Source organism: Schistocerca serialis, chromosome 7, assembly GCF_023864345.2.
Source record: "Schistocerca serialis cubense isolate TAMUIC-IGC-003099 chromosome 7, iqSchSeri2.2, whole genome shotgun sequence".
Classification (NCBI taxonomy): domain Eukaryota; kingdom Metazoa; phylum Arthropoda; class Insecta; order Orthoptera; family Acrididae; genus Schistocerca; species Schistocerca serialis.
This window is the reverse complement of record NC_064644.1, coordinates 332,304,234-332,326,704: the sequence shown is the minus strand read 5'-3', so window position 1 is coordinate 332,326,704 and position 22,471 is coordinate 332,304,234. Positions and strand designations below refer to the sequence as shown.

At 43.0% G+C, this 22,471-nt stretch overlaps 1 protein-coding gene across 1 annotated transcript in view; it reads right to left on the bottom strand.

The window, feature by feature from the left end:
* Positions 1-22,471, bottom strand: part of LOC126413063 (lactase/phlorizin hydrolase-like) — a 173,568-nt gene that overhangs the window by 105,046 nt on the left and 46,051 nt on the right. The window contains exons 2-6 of the mRNA XM_050082960.1: positions 9,144-9,277; positions 4,965-5,099; positions 4,749-4,871; positions 3,585-3,768; positions 1,568-1,662 (exon numbers count right to left, since the gene is read on the bottom strand). Coding sequence (XP_049938917.1) covers positions 1,568-1,662; positions 3,585-3,768; positions 4,749-4,871; positions 4,965-5,099; positions 9,144-9,277 — 671 coding nt within the window. The remainder of the gene's footprint in view (positions 1-1,567; positions 1,663-3,584; positions 3,769-4,748; positions 4,872-4,964; positions 5,100-9,143; positions 9,278-22,471) is intronic.

Below are 22,471 nucleotides of genomic sequence, written 5' to 3'. Positions count from 1 at the left end.
AATTGTTCACATAAGTGACCAAAACATATATTTAAACACAAGGGCAAAAAAATCAAAAAACCACACCTCTAAGAAATTATCCGAATGGGACGGAAATCTGTAGAAGTGACATACATGTACAGACAAACAAGTGATTAAAATTTGAGAAAAATTGGATGATTTATGAAAGAGAAAGTGCTTGCCAAATTGAGCAAGTCAATAACACGATTGTCTGCCTTCGGCCTTTATACATTCACTGACAGAGTTTTTGCAAGTCCTCCCAAAGCGATATCGTGCCAAATTCAGTCAAACTGGCGCGTTAAATTCGCAACATCCCTAGATGCTTGGAGAGCACTGCCCATATTACTACAAAATTTTTCTACAGGGCGTAAAATATTGTCGACGTACCGCTGTGATCTAAGGGCGCCGTGGATGAAAACAAAATATGTCCTGCTTTGAAATGAAATGGCACCCCAGACCTTCACTCCTGATTGTCAAGCCGTTTGGCAATTGACAGTGAGTGCGTCATCCCATCGCTTCTACTCCAGGAATAAGATTCCGTACCGAAAACGTGTCTGGAAAGACCGAGGACGGTGGTGGGATACCGGCGTGACAGCGGCCCGCCATAAGGCTCGATAACCAAGAGTGATGGTCTTAGGCCCCATTTCATTTCATAGCAGGACCCCTATGGCTGGATGGGTGGCATCCTTACAGCTCACCAGTACGTCGACGATATTCTATACCCTGTTTGGGTGCCCTTCATGGCACGACATCCTGGGCTTACAATTCAATAATACCCACCCGTACACGGCGAGAGTTTCTACTGCTTGTCTTCGTGCTATACAAAACCTGCCTTGGCCACCAAGGTCGCCGGATGTTCCCAGTTTGAAAACATTTGGAGCATTATGGGCAGGACCCTGCAACCACCTCAGGATTTTGACGATCTAACGCAACAATTGGACATAATTTGACACGATATCCCTCATGAGGACAAGCAGAAACTCTGCCAATTACTACCAAGCAGAATAACTGCTTGCATAAGGCCCAGAAGTAAACCTACGCGCTAGTGACGAATTCAATTTGTGAAGCACTTTCTCTTGAAGAAAACATTCAATTTTTCTGAAATTGCAATCATTTGTTTGTCTGTACGTGTACGACCCATCTACCGATTTCCGTTCCATTTGTTCCATTTGGATAATTCCTTCATGGTACGTAGCTTGTTTGTCTTAGAGCGTAGCTTTCCTTAGTATGTTGATTCGTGACTATAAGGACTATAAACAATGTTAATAAAGTCATTCAGTGGGTTGCATTTCGTCTTGAACAGTATATTTTTGACCTGATGACATAACATTGTCTGATCACTATTAGAAAAGCAAAACACAAGAATGGTTCTAAGAACATTGTCTCATAATGAATGAAACGCTGAAGAAACAGTTCTTCAGATATAGCCAGGAATTAACGTTGGATGGCTGGTTGTTTAAGTAATGTTATGGCACACTGTGTTAATCAGAGCCTTCCCCCTCCATTTGAAGGGCACTAACATCCTTATTGTAATACAGGAAAGGTTATAAGAGTTCCTGGTACTTACGTAGAACTGCATCTTGCGTTCTGCTGCCTCAATGTCTGCTGCAGAGTCGGTGGCGGGTTCATACCACATGTTATTAATTGTGATGCCGACCTTTCCTGTGATAAGAGAGATACATGCCAGTTATACACTCTGTACGATAGCTAAGAGAAACAACACACGAGGAACTAACAAGTGGACGACGTTTCAGCAAATTAATGTGAGTAGAAAGCATTGGTAGTATGTTTAAAAGTTTTGAAAGATAGGAAATGTATGTGTATTCAATATGCAGAGATAGGACAGCAAAGATAACTGAAATGAATATCATGTCCCCAATTTTCACCCAGAGGAAGTCAAAGATGGTTTGAAAGTTATTCACAAAATTAGATTTCTGTTTGTTACTGTCCGATGTAATATTTTATTAGAGCAAATATGCTCAGGAATATTAATTTTAATTATGGACAAAGCAATGACCACCATCCCCTTCCAACCACTTGCTTTCCTTTCACCAATTCGTGATTTACTATTTTTGTACTACTGTTACATTGCAGACGTTAATCTAAACGTCTCTTTGCTGGTTACCGGGACGCCACATTTCGCTAACCTCAGAACGAGTGTATAAACAGAATATGGGCGTAACGACTCACAACGATTCGTTGCACCATGAATTTGTACTGCAACAGCTATTAGTGTTAGAAAGTGCGTCTTTATTCTACAGGCACTGAGTGCGGCACAACGTACAAAATTGGAACTAATACCTAATAAAAATTATATTTTTAACAAACCTACACTGCTCTTTGTGGGACTGCAACGCGAACGTTAGTTGCCTTCAGCGGTCGTCTTAACATCTAAACTCGATTGGTTTTAGCACTAAACTGATAAATATTTAGATAGACCTCTGCATCAGCGGTTATCAGCTTGTGTTCTGCATAAGATCAAGCTCAGTAAGGCATTGTTGAGCTTCTGTCAAAAAAACAAAAAAGGAATTCAACAAATTTAGGAGCTGATACAGAGTTTTAGGGAGAGACTTTTTTGATTGCTAGGAGATAAGCTTACTATTCCTCTTTAACAGTACTACATTATGTAACGTTAGTTATCAAAGTTTATTGCGCAACAATGCTATTTTATCTTGCACAGCGATCGTGAGAGAACGATAAGAGTTTATAGTGGCACACAGACAATCAATTTTCACCCACACCATATGTAAATGGAATAGAATAGGAATGATCAAATCAGACTGTATGGTTCCAGAAACCTTTTCAGGTCTCAAGTATCTATATCGCACGTATGCATGCTGGAGCGATGTATGGAAATTTGTACCAAGGCCGAGATTCGAACCCCGGTCTCCTGCTCACTAGACAGGTGCGCTAATCACTACGCAACGTGGCACAGTGGTTTTGCACAACTACGTGAACTACCCTATCACGCCCCGCTCCTCAATCCAAATTCCTCTTAATGCTGTTCGAGTTTATGGAGAATAGCGAGTGGACTGAGGCGTGAATGGGAATTTGCACTGAGGAGGCGTGCTAGGGTAATCAACGTAGTTGTGTAAAGCCACTGTGCCCGGTTGCGTAGTGGTTAGCGCACCTTTCTAGTAAGCAGGAGGCCCGGGTTCGAATCTCGAACTTCGTACAAATTTTCATTCGTCGCTTCAGTCTGCAAATATACAGAATAAGAACAGGCTAATATTGATGTGAAGTACTCCCCAGCATACAATGAGGTGCTTAGTGTATACCTAGTTGTAGATGCAGTGACGTACAGGGTGTGAAGTGACTATTAAGGGCAAATTGTGATCTTTGGTTCGTATAATGTAAATGGGACGAGCTGTACTAATCAAACCTAGTAGGCCTCACTTGTTGAGATCGCTCACTACATGACTTGCGTGATATGAGACTTGCGTTTACAGTAAACAGATCTTCTTAAAAGATTTTAGAATTTCATTTACCGGGTCGCCAAAGATGGTTACTCAAATTTGAATACCACGTGGCTCACATTTGCTTCACTCTTCGTCAGCGGAGCCATAATGACGAACGATATTTACCTTTCTGAGTCTGTCGGTACTTCTCGTCGTAGAGGTGGTAGGCCCCAGCGTGTGCTTTGAGCAGGGTGGAGGCCGCCATGTAGTCTCCCACGCCTGACGAGTTTATGCCTGGGGCGATAAGGAAGCCTCCAGAGTAGCCTGAGACGAAACTGGCCGGCTCGTTGAACGTCTGCCACCACTTCACCTGCTCACACAACACGTGGTTAGTTCATTAAACAGGACTATAGCTCTCATTCTATGTTCGTTTACTTTAATGCATTGGATATCACCTCAGTCTAATTATGTGGTAGAGAGATAAATGTTTGATATCTGCAACCAACAACTGGTTGAGCAACTGACGCGCTACTAAGTGCAGACAGTGAGATGGGGACACATGCAATTGGAACTAAGATCACCTACGTTTAGAGGACGAAACCAGAAATCCACAGACCATACAGTGGTGTGCACGTGAGACAGAAGGTGGTGTGCCAGTACACAGTAACAAGTAGCATTGTACCACATTACACTCCATACAATAGCGTCACTGTGCGCATGCACTTCTGTTGCATGCAGCTTGTGGTGTGTATAGAACACGCAGCGTTGTTTTTAGAGTTAGCGTAGGTTTGATGAAGTCACTTCGTCACTGTGATATAGATTCCGGATGACATAAGGCAAACGCAAGAAGCGTTAAATGAACAAGCGACAGCGACAGTTCTCGGAATATATGACTTTTTCTGTGGACAGTCAGAAGGAAAAACAGTGGCCCATTACGCTACTACATTAAAATGCTTGTTAATGTGAACAGCTGCATCTGTAGGTGGTGATAGTGGCACCGAAATCGATCATGGCTCAATAAACGAAATTGAAGATAATTTTTGCAGTCAGAGGCACATTTATAGACAGTCATAAGACTGTGTTCCCACGTACCATCACGGTTGCAAATTTCAATACATCTATTTCATCGCAATAGAACTCTCGTACCTTTTTTCTGCTTCTGGTTTTTCTAAGTCAAGACAGTGTCGTTTCTATTAAGCTACATATTTTTAGTCTCTAACGACTAACTGTTGATGGAAATGCCTTTTTCCTTATATTTCAGTAGTTAATTCCAGCGTAATATTGAATAAGAAGATAAATGCATAGTTGTACGTCGGCTTTGTAACCCCAGAACACTCTTTTGTCGCTTACCCTGTCACCGTAGTTGTCGTAGAGCACTCTGGCGTACTCAACAAAGTAGTCTGCCAGCCTAGGGTTGGGCCACCCCTCGATGTCCTGCAGTGTCTGTGGCAGGTCCCAGTGGAACATCGTCACCTGCAACAAACATATACACCACCGTGGGACGTCACTTTTGATTAGTGATCTAATGTCAAGGTACAGAAACCGGATCACTGAGGTTGCTCTTACCACTGGAGTGATGCCTTCGGCGATCAAGCCGTCGATCACCTTGTTGTTGTAATCGATTCCCTCCTGGTTGATGTTGTTGACGTCTCCGGTGGGGAGAACCCGGGGCCACGATACGGAGAAGCGGTATGCGTCCACCTGCGGCACAAACACAATGCTGACAGACTCGCTTAGAATTTCAAATTACGTTTGACTTTGTCCCTACTCATTTTTCACGAACTCAGCATTAGGTTTACTTTGTGGAATCCAAACTTCTGATGTATCCTTTTATAGCGCTAAAATAGTCTGTAAGTCATTTCCATTTAATTTCTAGCAGAAACTGACTAGCAAGGTAAAGGTTAAATTCTCTGTTCTGCCCTTGGACGGGCCAATAGTGTCCGACCGATCACCGTGTCATCCTCTGCCAATCGCGTCGCAGGATGCGGTATGTAGAGGCATGTGGAACTGGCCACTAGCCTACGTATAATCGAAAATCGTGCAGCAATCAAAACGAAATTTAAGTTTTTATATGTTACCTGGCCGTGTAAGTCAGTTCGAAGGTCGCAGGAAGGCATCGGCATACGACCATGCCTAATGAAGCACTGTGTTGTTCAAACCATTCCTCGAACTGATGATATGTTAACTTTATTCAGCTTGTTAGCACTAATGTAGATTCGCTGTCGATGTAACTAAATAGTCTTCTTTTTGTCCACGAACGTAATTTTACCCCACATTCCTTATCCCGCATTGACGATTCCACACCGTCCCTACTTTTTCCTATAAATTCACGTTATTTCTTGTCTGGTTTTGTTTTCACCATTCCTGTTTCTTCAATTTTCCCCATCCTTTATCGCTATTACTATGACGCTGCCATCAATTAACTAAGCTTATTCTCCCCCTATTGTTGTCACGGTCTTTGGTAGTAACCATTTGGTATTAGATGCCAAACTGCAGCGATATTAAAAATGTGTTTTCACCTCTTTTAATATGATCCTTATAATTAGTTATTTCTTGTTGTCTTTCTTGGTGTTTTTGTCCTGCGTCACAGTGGAGTCGGCCGTGTTACTATTGATTTGGCTGTGTTAGGTGCAGAGGGTGGCCAGATGCCCTTCCTGCCGCCACCTCGTACCCCTCAGGACGAGATTAGTGTACCCCAGCTCTCTGCATCCAGTGGAAGCCATGGAGTAGTACGAACGTTTTCAGATGCCTGCGAGTCGTGTAACTGATGCGAAACGTGGGAAACAACCCGGTATTCACCCATCAGGATGTGGAAAGCCGCCTAAGAACCACATCCAGGCTTTTCGGCATACCAGCCCCCCATAATTCGCCGGGCAGATTAAATCTGGGGTCGGCGCACCTACCCGAGTCCAGGAAGCAGCGCATTAGCGCTCTCCGTTAAGATATTCATTATTATCACCATTACGATTATTACTATTATTTGTATTTTATTACTATTATTTTTCAGATGTATAGAACACGACTACTACTGGCTTCAGTGTTTAGAAAGAGAACCTCAGGAGGAAAGCCTGAATGTCTGTGAGCGATGGCCTTTAGACCGTATACCGATCAGCGTAACTAAGTACATAAATAATTAAATTAAACTTTCTCAACATAGAATCAGACGACCTCTTATGATTATAGCACCCACAAACACACGCGCAAGAACTGCTAACACACTCATTGTTTCCTCCGTTGCTCTGAGTGTGAAACGACGATTTATAATTATGAAATGTTGTTAACAGAGAACATGATATTAATATAGAATAAGCACTTCTAAACACAATAGCAAATTTTTAAACGCTTAAGTATATTACGTTTTGATTCGCAATTTCGAACATTTAGTAGAAATACCTTCATAATTTTTGAGTATTTCATACCTTTCAAGAGAGGGCTACATTCAGTTACAGCTATCCTACAAAAATGCTTTTTCTGAATTATTCCCTCAAACAACAAGTTAATTAACTGTATTCTACATTTGTGTCTCGCAGGACATGACGATATTACGAAACAAGCGACATTTTTCTAAACTTCTGCGAAAGTTATTTCTTTTCTTTGGTTCCTAGTGAGAGCTACTCTCTGCCAGCTGAGCTAGCCGATCGGTACTGCTGAACTGACGCAAGGCCGTGGCTCTCTGATCACTCACCTCTTAGTTATGTAACACTTCTGCAAGCCTCAGCGTATTTACTGACAAAAGGCTATGATATAGAGTGGCAGACTTGTAGCTTAAGAATGGTACCAGAGGAAATGCTTCGTTCATCAAATTATACATAGCCAAGCATTCGTAGTTGAGGATAATAAATTCGGAGAATTTGATGACGAATCGTATTCCACATATTATTCCTTATACAATACAGAAAGTGTCCTGATGTTCGACATTGATTTAACATCCTTTTCACTTCTTTGGTTGAGGATTACATCATACTGGCGTCGATTACGACACACAATAGTCATATGCAATAAATTATTTAGTGTTTTACCTTTAGGTATGATAAATACACTGGTTGATAATTTCTAAGGAACAGCTAGACTAGTTAACCATAGGCAATAATGGATGACATGAAACACAGTAACGGAGGGTGAGAAAGCAGTGTAACAGATGTAAACAATGTTTATGCTTGTCACAGGTCAGACTACCGACATAAAGACTGATATCGGACACTCAGTGAGCAGTATGTCATCCTTGGCCATTAATGCACTTTTTGCACCTGTTACGCATAATGGCTACAAAAGTGTTGGGCGTCCTTGGGAGATACTGCTCCATCCCTCTCTCAAGGCGATTTTGAGGTATTTCACGTTTAGGAGAGACGGTATTCGTTGGGCAGTATGTCTGCCAAGAGCATACCAGGCAGGGGGTATAGGGTCTGGGCCAGGAGAGTATACAGAGAAATCCGTTAAGTTCAATATCTTGACTTTCCAGTGTGTCCGACACCTCAACATTCTGGTGTGAGTGGGCACTGTCGTCCGTAAAGAGCAAGTCAGGACCTACTACTCCCGTAACCATATGGACATGATCTAGAATAGTCTCCCTACATTACCGCTGTGCTGTTACTTCGCGCAAAGATATGCAGCGGTGTTCGGTCATTGTGCATAACGACTGCACACACCAAAACTCCTAGGCCATACCAGTGACGTTCATGAACATTCTGTGGTGTGTAACGTGTTCCCCTCTTTCTCCGCATTAACCTGTGGCCAGAATCACTTGTCACAGAGAAACAGGATTATCGAATAACATGACTCTGGACCTCTGTTGCTGCCCCTATCCAACATGCTCCTTATACCAGCGAACGCTTTCTTGACCGACCGTGGCACGACTGTAGTGAGATGCATTTAACAGGCTTCCGATCATAGAAGATAGCCTGATTTAATCGCCGCGAAATGGTTCAGGGTAGAGGCACGGGCAGCGGTAGTGACTGCAGGGTCTGCAGTGATCTATTTAAGAGTGAGATGTCTCTTTCTTTTCCCCTCTAGGGCTACGTATCGATCCTTTTTCGGTGTGGTGGTCCGCCTTCAACCACGGGCATGCTTTCGCATGGCATCTTCATCTTCAGCGGCCTTTTTTACTTGCTAGATGACACATTTGTAGGCTCCCATCACTGTGGCCATAGTAGTGACACCCCGATCAGCTTCGAGCCTTCCATCTGCTCGTCTACTCAAATGATATCTCGAAGACGTGTTGTCGTACCACAAGCCCGAATATCACGCTAATAGGTTCGACGACGACCTTCGTGAAGCACCTTCATGCATGAACTATCCAATGCATCCAGGATATTCGTGAACAGGTTTATCTGGAGTTAACTCATCCCGACCTCCATATTTCCTTTTGCTATTATTGGCTGGGTGTTCCGCAGCATTTGCCGATTGCTCCATAGCAATTGCCAGTTATTCCTTAGCAAGTGTCAGTTATTCCTTAACAATTGCCAAGCAATATAATTAATCAGACTACTATTACTGAAGGCTACCGAGTGAATAATGTTCTTGATTTTCAATTTATCTAGAAAACCGAAATCAGTGTTGATATCTCAAGCAACGCATTACAAGCATCGTCAGTTTTCAGACTCCTACGAATTTTGAAGCTAAGGCGCTCTTATTTTGTGTATAGTTAAATAATGAATCAAAAATTTCACTAGACATTAAAATAGATCACAGTTCTGTAGAGGATCACCACTATGTTGTAAGAGTAATACAACCACGAAAAACACTCACGTTCATATCCTTGGCGAGTTGTATGTCTATCTCGTACTTGTGGTAGGAGTCACACGCCACGTCGCCATTGCTGCCATCAGTGGTGATGTTGGTAACTGTGTGGAACATACGGTCGAAAATGCCCTCACCTTTGCCTGCAACACATATTGATCAACAGTTAAAACATTGTACAAAGAAGAATTATTAAATGAGGATAATTATTTTGTTCTCCAGCCACCAACTTGCATTGAATATCACTCTGCACAGATACTTCGCTCATGTATCTCAGGATACTAGCGGTTAGAAAATACATATCATAAAAAGTTTAGAATGAGAACGCTATTTGGTTTTATTAAAAGAATTCGGTTGGAGGAGTATTGGTGGATGAAATATATGCTACAGCTCATGCATAGTCCGCAAGCTACCGTATAGTGCGTGGCGGAGTGTACCCTGTACCACAACTAGTCATTTCCTTTAGTGTTCCATTCGCCAGTAGTGTGAGGGAAAAACGACTATCTATATGCCTCTGTACGAGCCTTAAGCTCTATGATCCTATCTTCGTGGTACTTACGCGAAATGCACATTGGCGGCAACAGAATCGTTCTGCAGTCAGCTCCAAATGCCAGTACTCTAAATTTTCTCAATAGTTCTCCTCGAAAAGAACATCGATTTCCCTGCAGTGAATCACATTTGAGTCCCAAAGTATCTCCATAATACTTACGTGTTGATAGAACCTACCGGTAATCAATCTAGCAGTCGTACTCTGAATTGTTTCCACGTCTTCCTTTAATCGGACCTGGTGTGGATTTCAAACACTTGAACAGTACTCAACAATGGATCGCACTAATGTCCTATATGTGGTCTCCTTTACAGATGAATCACACTTTGTGAAAATTCTACCAATAAACCGAAGTCGACCATTCGCTTGCCTACTATATTCCTTACCATGCTCATTCCATTTCATACTGCTCTGCAACTTTATGCCTGCATATTTAATCGATGTGACTGTGTCGAGCAACACCCTACTAATACAGTATTCTAACATTACTGATTTGTTTTTGGGTTTCATTGGCATTAAATTACGTTTTTCTCCATTTAGAGACATCTGTCATTCATCAAACCAACTAGAAATTTTATCTAAGTTATCTTGTATCCTCCTACAGTCAGTCAACGACGACACCTTCCCTTGCACCACAGTATCACCAGAAAACAGCGACAGGCTGCTGCTTACCCTGTCTGCAAGTTCATTTGTGTATACAGAAAATAACAGCGGTCCTATTACACTACCCTGGGGCACTCATAACGATATCCTTGTCTCTGATGAACGCTCGACGTCGAGGACAACATACTGGGTTCTGCCACTAAAGAAGTCTTCAAGCCGTTCACATACCTCGCAACCTGTTTCGTATGCTTGTACCTTCGTTAACCTTGGCAGTCTGCCACCGTGAGAAATGATTTACGGAAATGTAGGAATATGGTATCCGCATGTTGCCCATCAGGCATGTTTCACAAGATCTCATTTGAGAAAAGGGCAAGCTGAGTTTCGCGCGAAGGATGCTTTCTAAAATCTTGCTGTTTTGTTGACAGAAGCTTTTCCCTCTCAAGGAAATTTATTGTGTTCGAACAGAGAATATGTTCAAGGATTCTGCAACACACCGATGTAAAAGATATTGCTCTGTAATTTTGCAGGTCCAATCTTTTACCCTTCTTATATACACCAGTCACCCGCGCTTTTTTCTAATAACTTGGAACTTTGAGCTGGGCGAGAGATTCTCAGTACATCCAGACTAAGTATGGGGCCAATGTTGCAGAGTACTCTTTGTAACCTCGAATTGGGATTCCATCAAAACCTGGCGACTTATTTGCTTTTCTGTGATTCACTGTGGTAGGCACTCCCGAAGTGTTTGGATGTGAGGATAGCACCCCGCCAAAACTCGTCGTTTGGCACGTTAAGTGAATATCGACTGTGATGTTGTTTCAGGTCCTACGAAAGGTTTTCACATATGGTGTAAGTTTATGTAGCAGTCCTGCTACTTCATTACTCTCGAAAGTTCCTCGCAGCAACTAGCCAGAGATTTAGACAAACTCGACAATCAGCATCTTGGATGACAAGTTTGGTAATGTTACTATCACCGTTAATCTGACAAGGAATTCCGCGGAACTTTAATGTCCTGCTGTTCGATGGAGCCGTTTTGACTCTTCGATCTAGTTGCCTGAACCAGTGAACTAATTCCACGTCATTAAAACATGGGAAGGTCTCCAGGAGCCTGCAGCATTAGTGGCCTACGAAGTTACTCCAAAAGGCTTTCTATCGTTCGTGATGAACATGATGCCGTGCATCCGTCATATACCAGCAGAAAATATATTCATCAAAAGAAGTTTCCAGTCTTTCATGGTCAGTTGTCAGCATATCTTCCTTCACCCTCTTTAAATGAAGCAGTTTTCTTGTGTGAATGGGTAAAAGTCTCATGCGAGAAACTCCGCTTCCAATATCGGTACGATCAGACTGAACCCGCAAGGTTAGCCGACAGCGCTAATGCGCTGCTTCCTGGACTCGGGTAGGCGCGCCGGCTCCGGATCGAATCCGCCCAGCGGCTTAACGACGGAGGCCGGTGTGCCGGCCAGCCTGGATGTGGTTTTTAGGCGGTTTTCCACATCCCGCTAGGTGAATACTGGGCTGGTCCCCACGTCCCGCCTCAGTTGCACGGCTCGCAGGCATCTGAACACATTCACACTATTCCATGGATTACGCTAGACACAGACAATTGGGGTACACTAATTCTGTCCCAGGGGGTACGGTGTGGCGGCAGGAAGGGCATCCGGCCACCCCTTAAATTAACCTTGCCAAATCCGTTTAACCTTGCCGACCCTGCGTCATTGTGGGAAAAAGGCACAAGCAAAAGAAAGAAAAGAAAAACTGTTCTGTCCGGACTATTCGTTCTCCAACAGGTCCAGAATGTCCAGCACTGGCTTTAGATAGCAATTTCTGTTCCAGAGCAAGACGGGTTTCACACCAAAGACAGAAAAAGGGCTGTTTGTTCCTTTACCTCACGTTCAGCATACGACATCAGTTCTGACCGGAGTTCCGTCTAGACTGTTTTATTTACCACTGTCGGTTAATCCGTCAAAAATTAAGGCAATAGTCAAATTATTCCCATGTCTGAAGTTACTGCGTTCACTGCTATTGCTGTGCGGCGTCGTAATACGCCCAAAGCTGCTGAAAGGGTGGCACGTAAGCGGCGTCTTTCACTACTCTCCACAAAAAAGTCGGAAATCTTGAGATCGTGCGACCTAGGAGGCAAAACTACTTTTGTTGCGTCTTATCGGCAGAAGGCTGGAAGTTTCATAGCTGAGTTCTCGACTCGCAGGAAGTCTTTTTCTTGTTTGAAGATGATCGCTCTGTTTCTCGGCCAGCATGCTCTGGAACTTCTGCCTCCTCAAGTCCCGAACTCCGCAACCTTCCAAAAACTGCTATTACCGCGAGTAAACGAATTCCGCAACCAACAGCAGTTCTGTGATTTTATCTTGCCAGCACCCCACAGTCAATAAGCCATATTGTAGGAGTGTTACAGTATTAAGCTAAAGAATACTACGACTCTTTTTACGAAATTATATAATGAACTTCGGTTGCTAGCACTAACTACATGGGTTGGATAAAAAGTAGTGGCGACGCTACTACGCGTATAATGCATACCAGACTTTATTAACAGGCATTCACCATATTACACGCCCTAAGTATGATCACCCCGCATCTCGATCACCGTCCCCTACACAGATGGAAGGCGCCGTACACCACTATCGCGTCCATTTCCGTCGATGTCGGCAAGCAACGGGCTGTGGCACGGATGATGTACTCTCTTGCGGTGAACGAAGAGGTTCCTTCACTTTGGAGAAGAGGTGGTAATCGCACAGACTCATTTCGGGTGAATACGGTTGGTGTTCCAGTATTTCCCATCACCAAGTACGCAGGAACTCATGCACGAGGTTCGCTGTGTAGCATCGCGCATTACCATTAAGGATGATGGGATGCAGTGCCAGAAAGTGCTCCCGTTTTCTGCTCAATGCCGGACGAATGTGAGGTCGCAAGAAATTTAAGTATTAGGCTGTCGTGACAAACTGTTAGCGCGCTGGAGGTGGCCTCTAGCACTTTCAGATGGTACACACTGCAACCGACTCAAACACAGTCGTCGCCACTCACTGCAACGGAATTGTGTTTCAAATCTGCTGTGATGATACTTCTGCAGTAGGAATGTGAGAGAATTCCAAATGAAACTGCTACGGTACATCCTAAACATTGTCTGTGGATAGCATGGAGTTGTCGCTTTAGCGTTTGTTCACATTTCTCATATGCAAAATAAAATACTTAGGACGCAGATATACTATACGAGGGCCTTGGTTGAAATAGTAATTTCTTCCTTCCTCCAAACTCGTGCAGAATGATGCACAATTACTGTCGCTGTTCCACTAATGAGCCTGTCTATCTCCTTCCTGCTGGAGATGTTATCAGAAATGATCATTAACTTTGAGGACCATACTAGTGGTTTAATCAAGTTTCCATAGCATAATGCCAGTTTCCTTTGTTAGTGTTGACGTTCAGTCCTTGTGATTGACAGGGTTGGCCTAATAACGAGATTAGCTCTTGAAGCTCTTCTTCAGTGTCTCTAATGGAAACATCATCAGCATACAGTAGTTCTCTGGCAGTTTGATGTAAATGTTACGTCTGGGACTTTACATAATTGCAATTATTAAAGTTTTCCGGGGTTTTAGCGGTGAGTGGTAGGAAGTTCTAGATGAATACAAAGAGCCACTATGTACTGTCTATAAAAACCTCGACACCTTCTGAAAATATCCTCTCGATACCGCAATGAAACAATGAGCTCCACTAGAACATCCATTCGGATGTACACTACTGGCCATAAAAATTGCTACACCAAAAAGAAATGCAGATCATAAACGGGTATTCATTGCACAAATATATTATACTAGAACTGACATATGATAACAGTTTCACGCAATTTGGGTGCATAGATCTTGAGAAATTAGTACCCAGAACAAGTACCTCTGGCAGTAATAACGGCCTTGATACGCCCGGGCATTGAGTCAAACAGAGCTTGGATGGCATGTACAGGTACAGCTGCCCATGCAGCTTCAACACGATACCACAGTTCATCAGGAGTAGTGAATGGCGTATTGTGACGAGCCAGTTGCTCGGCCACCATTGACCAGACGTTTTCAGTTGGTGAGAGATCTGGAGAACGTGCTGGCCAGGGCAGCAGTCGAACATTTTATGTATCCAGAAAGATCCGTACAGGACTTGCAACATGCGGTCGTGCATTATCCTGTTGAAATGTAGGGTTTCACAGGGATCGAATGAAGGGTAGAGGCACGGATCGTAACACATCTGAAATGTAACGTCCACTGTTCAATGTGCCGTCAATGCGAACAAGAGGTGACCGAGACGTGTAACCAATGGCACCCCATACCATCACGCCGGGTGATATGCCAGTATGGTGATGACGAATACACACTTCCAATGTGCGTTCACCGCGATGTCGCCAAACACGGATGCAACCATCATGATTCTGTAAACAGAACCTGAATTCATCCGAAAAAATGACGTTTTGCACATTCGTGCCCCCAGATTCGTCGTTGAGTAAACCATCGCAGGCGCTCCTGTCTGTGATGCAGTGCAAGGGTAACCGCAGCCATGGTCTCCGAGCCGATAGTCCATCCTGCTGCAAACGTCGTCAAATTGTTCGTGTAGATCGTTGTTGTCTTGCAAACGTCCCCATGTACTGACTCAGGGATCGAGACGTGGCTGCATGATCCGTTACAACCATGCGGATAAGATGCCTGTCATTGCGACTGCTAGTAATACGATGCCGTTGGAATCCAGCACGGCGTTCCGTATTACCCACCTGAGCCCACCGATTCCATATTCTGCTAACAGTCATTGGATCTCGACCAACGCGAGCAACAATGTCGCGATACGATAAACCGTAATCGCGATAGGCTACAATCCGACCTTTATCAAAGTCAGAAACGTGATGGTACGCATTCCTCCTCATTACAGGAGACATCACAACAACGTTTCACCAGGCAACGCTGGTCAAGTGCTGTTTGTGTATGAGAAATCAGTTGGAAACTTTCCTCATGTCAGCCATCGGCGCCAACCTTGTGTGAATGGTTTGAAAAGCTAATCATTTGCATATCACAGCATCTTCTTCCTGTCGGTTAAATTTCTCGTCTGTAGCACATCATCTTCGTGGTGTAGCAATTTTAATGGCCAATAGTGTCGTTTAATAGCGCCAACCTTGTGTGAATGCTTTGAAAAGCTAATCATTTGTATATCACAGCATCTTCTTCCTGTCGGTTAAATTTCGCGTCTGTAGCACGTCATCTTCGTGGTGTAGCAATTTTTAAGGCCAATAGTGTCGTTTAATAGCACGGAAAATTTTAGTAACTGTGTTGCATGGTCACATTAAAGGTTTAATTTTATGATTTAAATGTTTAATATTGAAATATATATCGTTTTACTTTGTATGTAGGCACTGCCCGACGCCATAATTTTCATAATCCACTAAGGCATTGCTGAACAATATTCTGGGTAGTGACTGCGTAGTACACTGCGTGACATCTTAGTCTGTGTTAACATCTTCAGATACTTCTCATCAAATATTTAATTGTCTTCTGGCAATGACATTTAACTATACTCGATTTTCTCAGACATGTGCTACTGGTATAGATGAAAGAAATTGAAAGCTGCACATTAAAGAGTCGCCTTTCAATTTATTAATTGCATGTGAGTTCTGAGTAGATGAGCTGCTTGCATGTCCAATGGAACACTGCATCGTTCTGCCTAACGACACAGGCACCGCAATATCGCATTTGTCTGCCGATACCAGGCAGCGACCGAGCGACGTGGCGCAATGGTCAGCACACAGGACTCTCATTGGTAAGGGCAATGGTTCAAACTCGCGGCCGGCCATCCTGATTTAGGTTTTCCGTGTTTTCCCTTAATCGCTCCCAACGAATACGTGGCCTGTCTCTAAGGACCTCGGTGTCGACATGACGTTAAGCCTAATCTTCCTTCCTCTAGGCGCGGACTTTCAATTAAAATGTTCTTCCCTGTACGAGAATTACATAATGCGTGTACGATTACAGATTGCGACGCAGGAACGACGACATATTGAAGGTTAGGTCTGGCTGCGAGTCGTACACGGATAGCCAAACCGGTTAAGGCGACCGTTCCTCGTAAAGCGGGAAATCCGGGTTCGAGTCCCGGTCAGGCACAAATTTACACTATCGTCATTCCATTATACATCTGATGGTTGTTCGTACTTGCAACTTCATGTACAATGATCAGCCAGAACACTATGACAACCGACACAATAGCCAGTAAATCCACCTTGGCATGGATAGTAGCAGCGACGTGTCATGGCATGGAAGAAATGATGTCTTGGCAGCTCGCTGGAGGGAGTTGGCAACACACCTGCACACACAAGTCATCTGATTTCCAAAAATTCCGGGGAGGAGGGAGCGATGAGCTCTGACGCCTCGTTCAATCACATCCCAGATGAGTTAGATCGGGTTCATATCTGGCAGTTTGGTGGGGTAGCACATCAGTGGAAACTCACCAGTATGTTCCTAGAACCATTTCTTCACATTCCTGGCCTTCTGACATGGCGCATTATCTTGTCGAGAAATGCCGCTGCAGTCGGGAAACATGATTGTTATGAAGGGGTGTACGTGGTCTGCAACCAGTGTACGATACTCCTTGGCCGTCATGGTGGCTTTCACGAACTCTACTGGACCCATGGATGCCTGAATGTTCCCAGCTTGTCCCCACCCGCAATAACCTCGAAGACGACGCATTCGCGCCCTGCCATCGGTATGATGAAGAATGTGTAGGGATTCATCAGACCATACAACGCTCTGCCGCTGCGCCAACGTCCAGTCCCGATGGTCACGTGCCTATTTCAGTCGTAATTGCCGATGTCGTCAGCTGCGGAGGACCATCATTAGTAGTATTCGGCGCATTATGTGTTCAGACACACTTGCACTCTGCTCTGCATTAAAGTCTGTTGTTAATTCCACCACAGTTAACCGCCTGTCCTTAGTTACCAGTCTGCCCAGCATACGACGTCCGACATCCAGAATGAGGGGTGGCCGCCCAACCCCACGATGTCTGGGCGTGATTTCACCACGTGTTGGAGACAGTCACCACAGCACTCCTTGAACACCCGACAAGTCCTGAAGTTTCCGAATTGTTTGTGCCGAGCCTCCCAGCCATCACAGTCTGCCCTCAGTCAGACTCAGATAGATCGCACACCTTACCAATTCTACAAACGACCAGTACGCTCGCTGATACTACATGTACCGTGCTTTTGTCTCACTAGCAGTCATTCCTGGACAAGTGATGCTACTGTCGCCTGAAGGGTTTATATCGATAGTAGGCCGCTGGTCATGTGTTCTTTACTTGGGTTGCGATTGTAAGCGACTTTGGCTGGTAAACTGAAGATATGTCTGTATGTGACACTTTCGAGGCAGAGTGAGCTGGCCAATGGCAGACCCTCGTGGCAGAGTTGCATGGCGATAGGGCATTTTATTTCTATTTCCCCCTCTTTACAGACGGCTTGTGTTTCCTGCTTTTCGGTGCTCGTCGGAGATGTCTTATGGACGTTGTGTACTGAGCTGAGATTACTTTGCGATAACCATTCTGTAGCTGCAAACTACGATAATTTTGGTGAGATCGCTGCATGCTCGTGTAGCTTGACGTAACTTTTTCTTTTTTTTTCTGCGCTTTCATGTTCTTACAGGTACCTACAGTTGTATCCAGATTTAACTTCTGGTGCTCAGAGAGATAGATCTGTCCCATGCATGTGGCACATATCGGTAATTCAGTTATCCACTTGTGAGGTTAGTGTTCAGGCTTCGTTACTTTCCCACTGATTTAATGTTGTTCAAAGTATTCAAGTGTGTATGAAATTTTGTTTATTGTGATTTTCATACACCGTCAAGTCTACATCCATTCGTTTCACCATAGCACACACTTATTCTCTCAGGTTCAACATCACTGTCCTTATCAACTGATCCTCAATACTTATCAGTATCTCCTCTGCAAATTTTCCTTTGCTTAACTTCCCTTCTATCAACCTTCTGCCTATAAGTATTCCACCTCTGAGTCATATTTCTTGCCAAAATTATCACTACAGTAGCAACAAATTTTAGTTTACCAAATTCTGTCCTAGCTGCTCACCTTTATTGATTTCAGACTTGCGTAACTATTTTAGATGTATAGATTTTCTCGATTCTGCCTGTGAAAACCCCTTAATTGTGAATGTTTCTCTCCCATACACTGGTTCCACACAACTTCATTATGGGATCTAATTTGTTTAGGTTCCCCCCAGTCCCTATTTTTAAAAATTTTGCCAGGCACTACATCAGAACAAAACTGATTTGCAGTTTCATTTTTCCAGATCTGATCAAGACCCAATCTTTCCATAAACATAACTCCTGATTCATCATCCATATCTTGTGCAAAATAATTCTTGCTTCAACATGTAAATTTACTGTAATACATTTGCTTACACCTGTGAAAATTTAACCACTAGGTGTCTGCATCACAGGACACCCCGCATTTCCAGACACACTCCGTAATTGTAAATTACTTATTCTACTGTTTTTCTGGCTAACTTCGCTATTATTCGTAACAAATTTTACTTCATTAATATTTAATGTGACATTTACAGTTTCTGCAACAAAACATCATTATCTGCAGCTATAATCTGCACATTAGTCGGTACCACCAAAAACATCTGATAAGGGACCATTGCGCCTTCATGATTAACCTCACACTAAAAAAATCTACTACCTTAAATTGCAGCTCAACTTGTCACTTCACTTATCACAACAGATTTTGATTCATCATTGCTAGCCACAATCTCTTCCTCTACATCAGCCAGAGTTATCCTCATCTCAACATCCATAGTGTCAGACTTTTGCCCATTCGAATCTGTTTCCCCGTTCAAGTCAGTCACGACTGCATCAACTCTTGATGGTGGTTGGTGTTCTATTACATTAGATCTGATAAATACCCCCTCCCCCCATTTGACATCCAATTGAATTTGTCTTTCAAAATAATATCTTCTCCATATTTTAATCCATGTTTCTTTATTGTCTGCCACACCATCTAAAAATTTCTCAAACATCGCGCTAACTTTGTTTTCAAATGACTTGAAATATTATGAAAAATACCTTCATTTGCATTTCCTTGCATCTGTGAACCCACAGGGTGATTCACAGTATCCTTGACTGACACAATCATTGGGTGATGTTTTGCTTTTCTGCTCTATCTCTGTGGGTAGCAGGACAGCTGAAATTACGAAATAATGTGCCTGCTGCCAACACCTAACTTCAACTGTGGTGACTGTGACTCTGCTGCTGCTGTTGCTTGTGTAACAGGCTACTCCAATGCAGTGTGATGTGCCTCCATATTTGTAAGGTACAGCTGTGGTCTGCTACTGTCAGGTGGTCATCATCTGACACTGGAATGATATTGGTGTGATGTGATGAGGTACAGTGTGGCAGCGATAGCGGCTGCAGCTCCAACTGGCGCTATGCCACGTCTCCCTGTTACTGAGTAGCTGATGACCACTGCAAAATGTTTCTCGTAGATCTTCGAAGTCATAAATAATCCTTCACTGCCTACGGGGTCACTTCGCTGTGAACTACCCCGGAAGAGCTTCTATATCTGACACTACGGAAATGTCATTTGTTAAAAAATCCTGATTTCGACTTTTTAACCCAACCCTCCCCAAAAAATTCTGTTAACTAATAGTTCGTAAGCCTCCATGTGCACTTGCACAAATCGAACTCAGATTAAAATCGCTGTTTATAGGGTTTTCAAACGTGTGGTTGGATTTCTAAGAGTTGGTTATGCCAGAGTCTAACGGCCAACCAGTGCATTGCCACATTTACTGTAAAAATCCAGTCACAAAGTTCAAACTATTTGCATGTATGAATTTGTGGTGAAAAATAACGTTCGCTAGTCACTGAATTTTCAAGATTTAACGAAATGTCGTTTATTCAAAAGTTCAAATGTGTGTGAATCCCTAAGGGACCAAACTGCTGAGGTCATCGTTCCCTAGGCACATTCGAAAGGTGACTTAGTGCCACTCGTACGTAATCACTGTCCTAGATCTCAAAACAGAACACTCCACTCATAGCGAACAAAATCCTGCCTGTTTAAGCCATGACTTTGACTTGAGACAAGTGCATACACTTCCACCAACTTCTGTAACATACTTGACAACTATAAAGTTAACGTTAGACACATGGATCACTTTGAATTAAATTTCCTCAGATTTCCATCGCTGTTCTTTGTATCCCTCTAACTTTAATAGTTCTGTTCAAGAATAACAATTTTGTCAAGGTATACATCACTCTACACAGTTTTGTTGGTAATAAATATAAACAATTAAAACTAAGTACAATCATACGTCCTTGTCTATTTTTACTTAGTAATGATGCCACAACTGTCATTGTTTTATTTTTTCTTGGGTAAAAATTCATGTTTTTAGACACTGGATGCACATTCCAACCCCATAATTTAAAATAGGTAATATTTGTAAAAATTTATTTTGATCTCCTGATTGTGCTACCTGAAGACCTTTGTCTGTGAAAATCGCTTAAGTTATTGTCGAGATAATAATTTTCGAAGCTTATGGTATGCACAAAAATTTAATATTAAATGAGTACTACTATTTCGATCGAGGGCACATTCATACCCCCCCCCCCCCCCCCCCCAACACACACACCAATCTTAAATTTTTCGTGATAACCTTCTTACTGGTTTCTCAGTAACTGGACGGGTTTAGTTTTTATTAGATATAGTCTTATTTAATATTTATGTCGATCACTCAGTTTAGCCGTGGCAGTCTCTCTCTCCACGTTTTTCGCCAAAGGTCTGGACACGTAGGTTTTTGCGATCATGCGTCCGGAGCAAGCATTTAAGTGGCTGCTGTCCTGTTATGGTAACATCACAACAAGAAGCCCACGCATGGTCACATGCACCTCCTTAACAGTTCGCTGTCTTTCTTACGCGCATGTACACTCTATGACTACTAGCACCGCATGAGATACGCAGTAAAGATGTACTAGGAAAGAAGCTAATTCCGCAGCATTCTGAAATAAAATCTAATTTAAATTCCGACAAGACTCCGTGCCTTGCTTGCTTAAAGCAGTTTGAATAGTTTTTCAGTATCGAGCGGTTCTTTTACCAATATGTCTGCCTCCATAGCTCAGTGAGCCACGTGTGTGCCTGTATGCGAAGGACCCAAATTCGTTACCCGGTGTTGTCAGTGGTTTTTCCTGATTTTATGGAGTGGAACGTCGTGCACTCAGCCTCGTGATGCCAGCTGAAGTGCTACTTGAGTAAGAAGCAGCGTCTCCAATGTCAAAAACGGCGACAACAGGTGGGAGAGCGGTGTGCTGACTCCATACCTCTTCAGGCCGCATCCAATAATGCCGTTGGCAGAGGATGACACGGCGGTCGGTCGGTCCTTATTGGCCCATGAGTTCTTTGTGTATATCTCTCATACATTGGACTGTGTGGCATCTTTATTCATAAGTACATTTCTAAATGCGGAATTTAGTATTTCTGCTTTCTGTCAACAGTCACCAGTCTCAACATGAGACTGACCCATGAGACTCTGAAAGATTGGTCTATGTCTGGCATTACTTCGTTGTTGACGGGTCATAATTTCTTATCTGCATACGGAAGTTTCCGTCTTCAAACTCTTATTCAGTTATTTGTGTGTGTATTTCGATATTAAAATAAAAACTGGCGAGGTGCGAATAGGACTCTTGCACTGAGGCTTCGGTACGAACTTAATTATGTGTATAGACGGCTCATCCACTCCAAGAATCAAAGACCAAGACATTTTCGCCGCTTATCGACAATGACACTGGCAAGATATCGGTCCCAGTGATTTCAACACAATCGAGTATGTTTTAATTTCAACTTTGAAAGCGTTCAACAAATGACAAAAGTAATTTTTTTCCGACTGATGTAATTATAAATTAACAATTTTCTTCTTCTTTTCCTTTATTTGTACTGCAAAGCTTTTTCTTGACAAGTTTCATGATTTTACAACAAGGGGAAGTATTCTGAAGGTTTTAAAGAGTGAGTTTGGGAGTATCAAAATATTTGACACAAATGACCGCAACTTTTGATTGCATTGACTTAGACGCTAACGTTTATTATACCGTCAAGGACCATAGAGCTTAGTATGTAACATGAATTTCAACTTGTCACGTCTATCCGTTCCTCAGAAAAACGTGTCTTA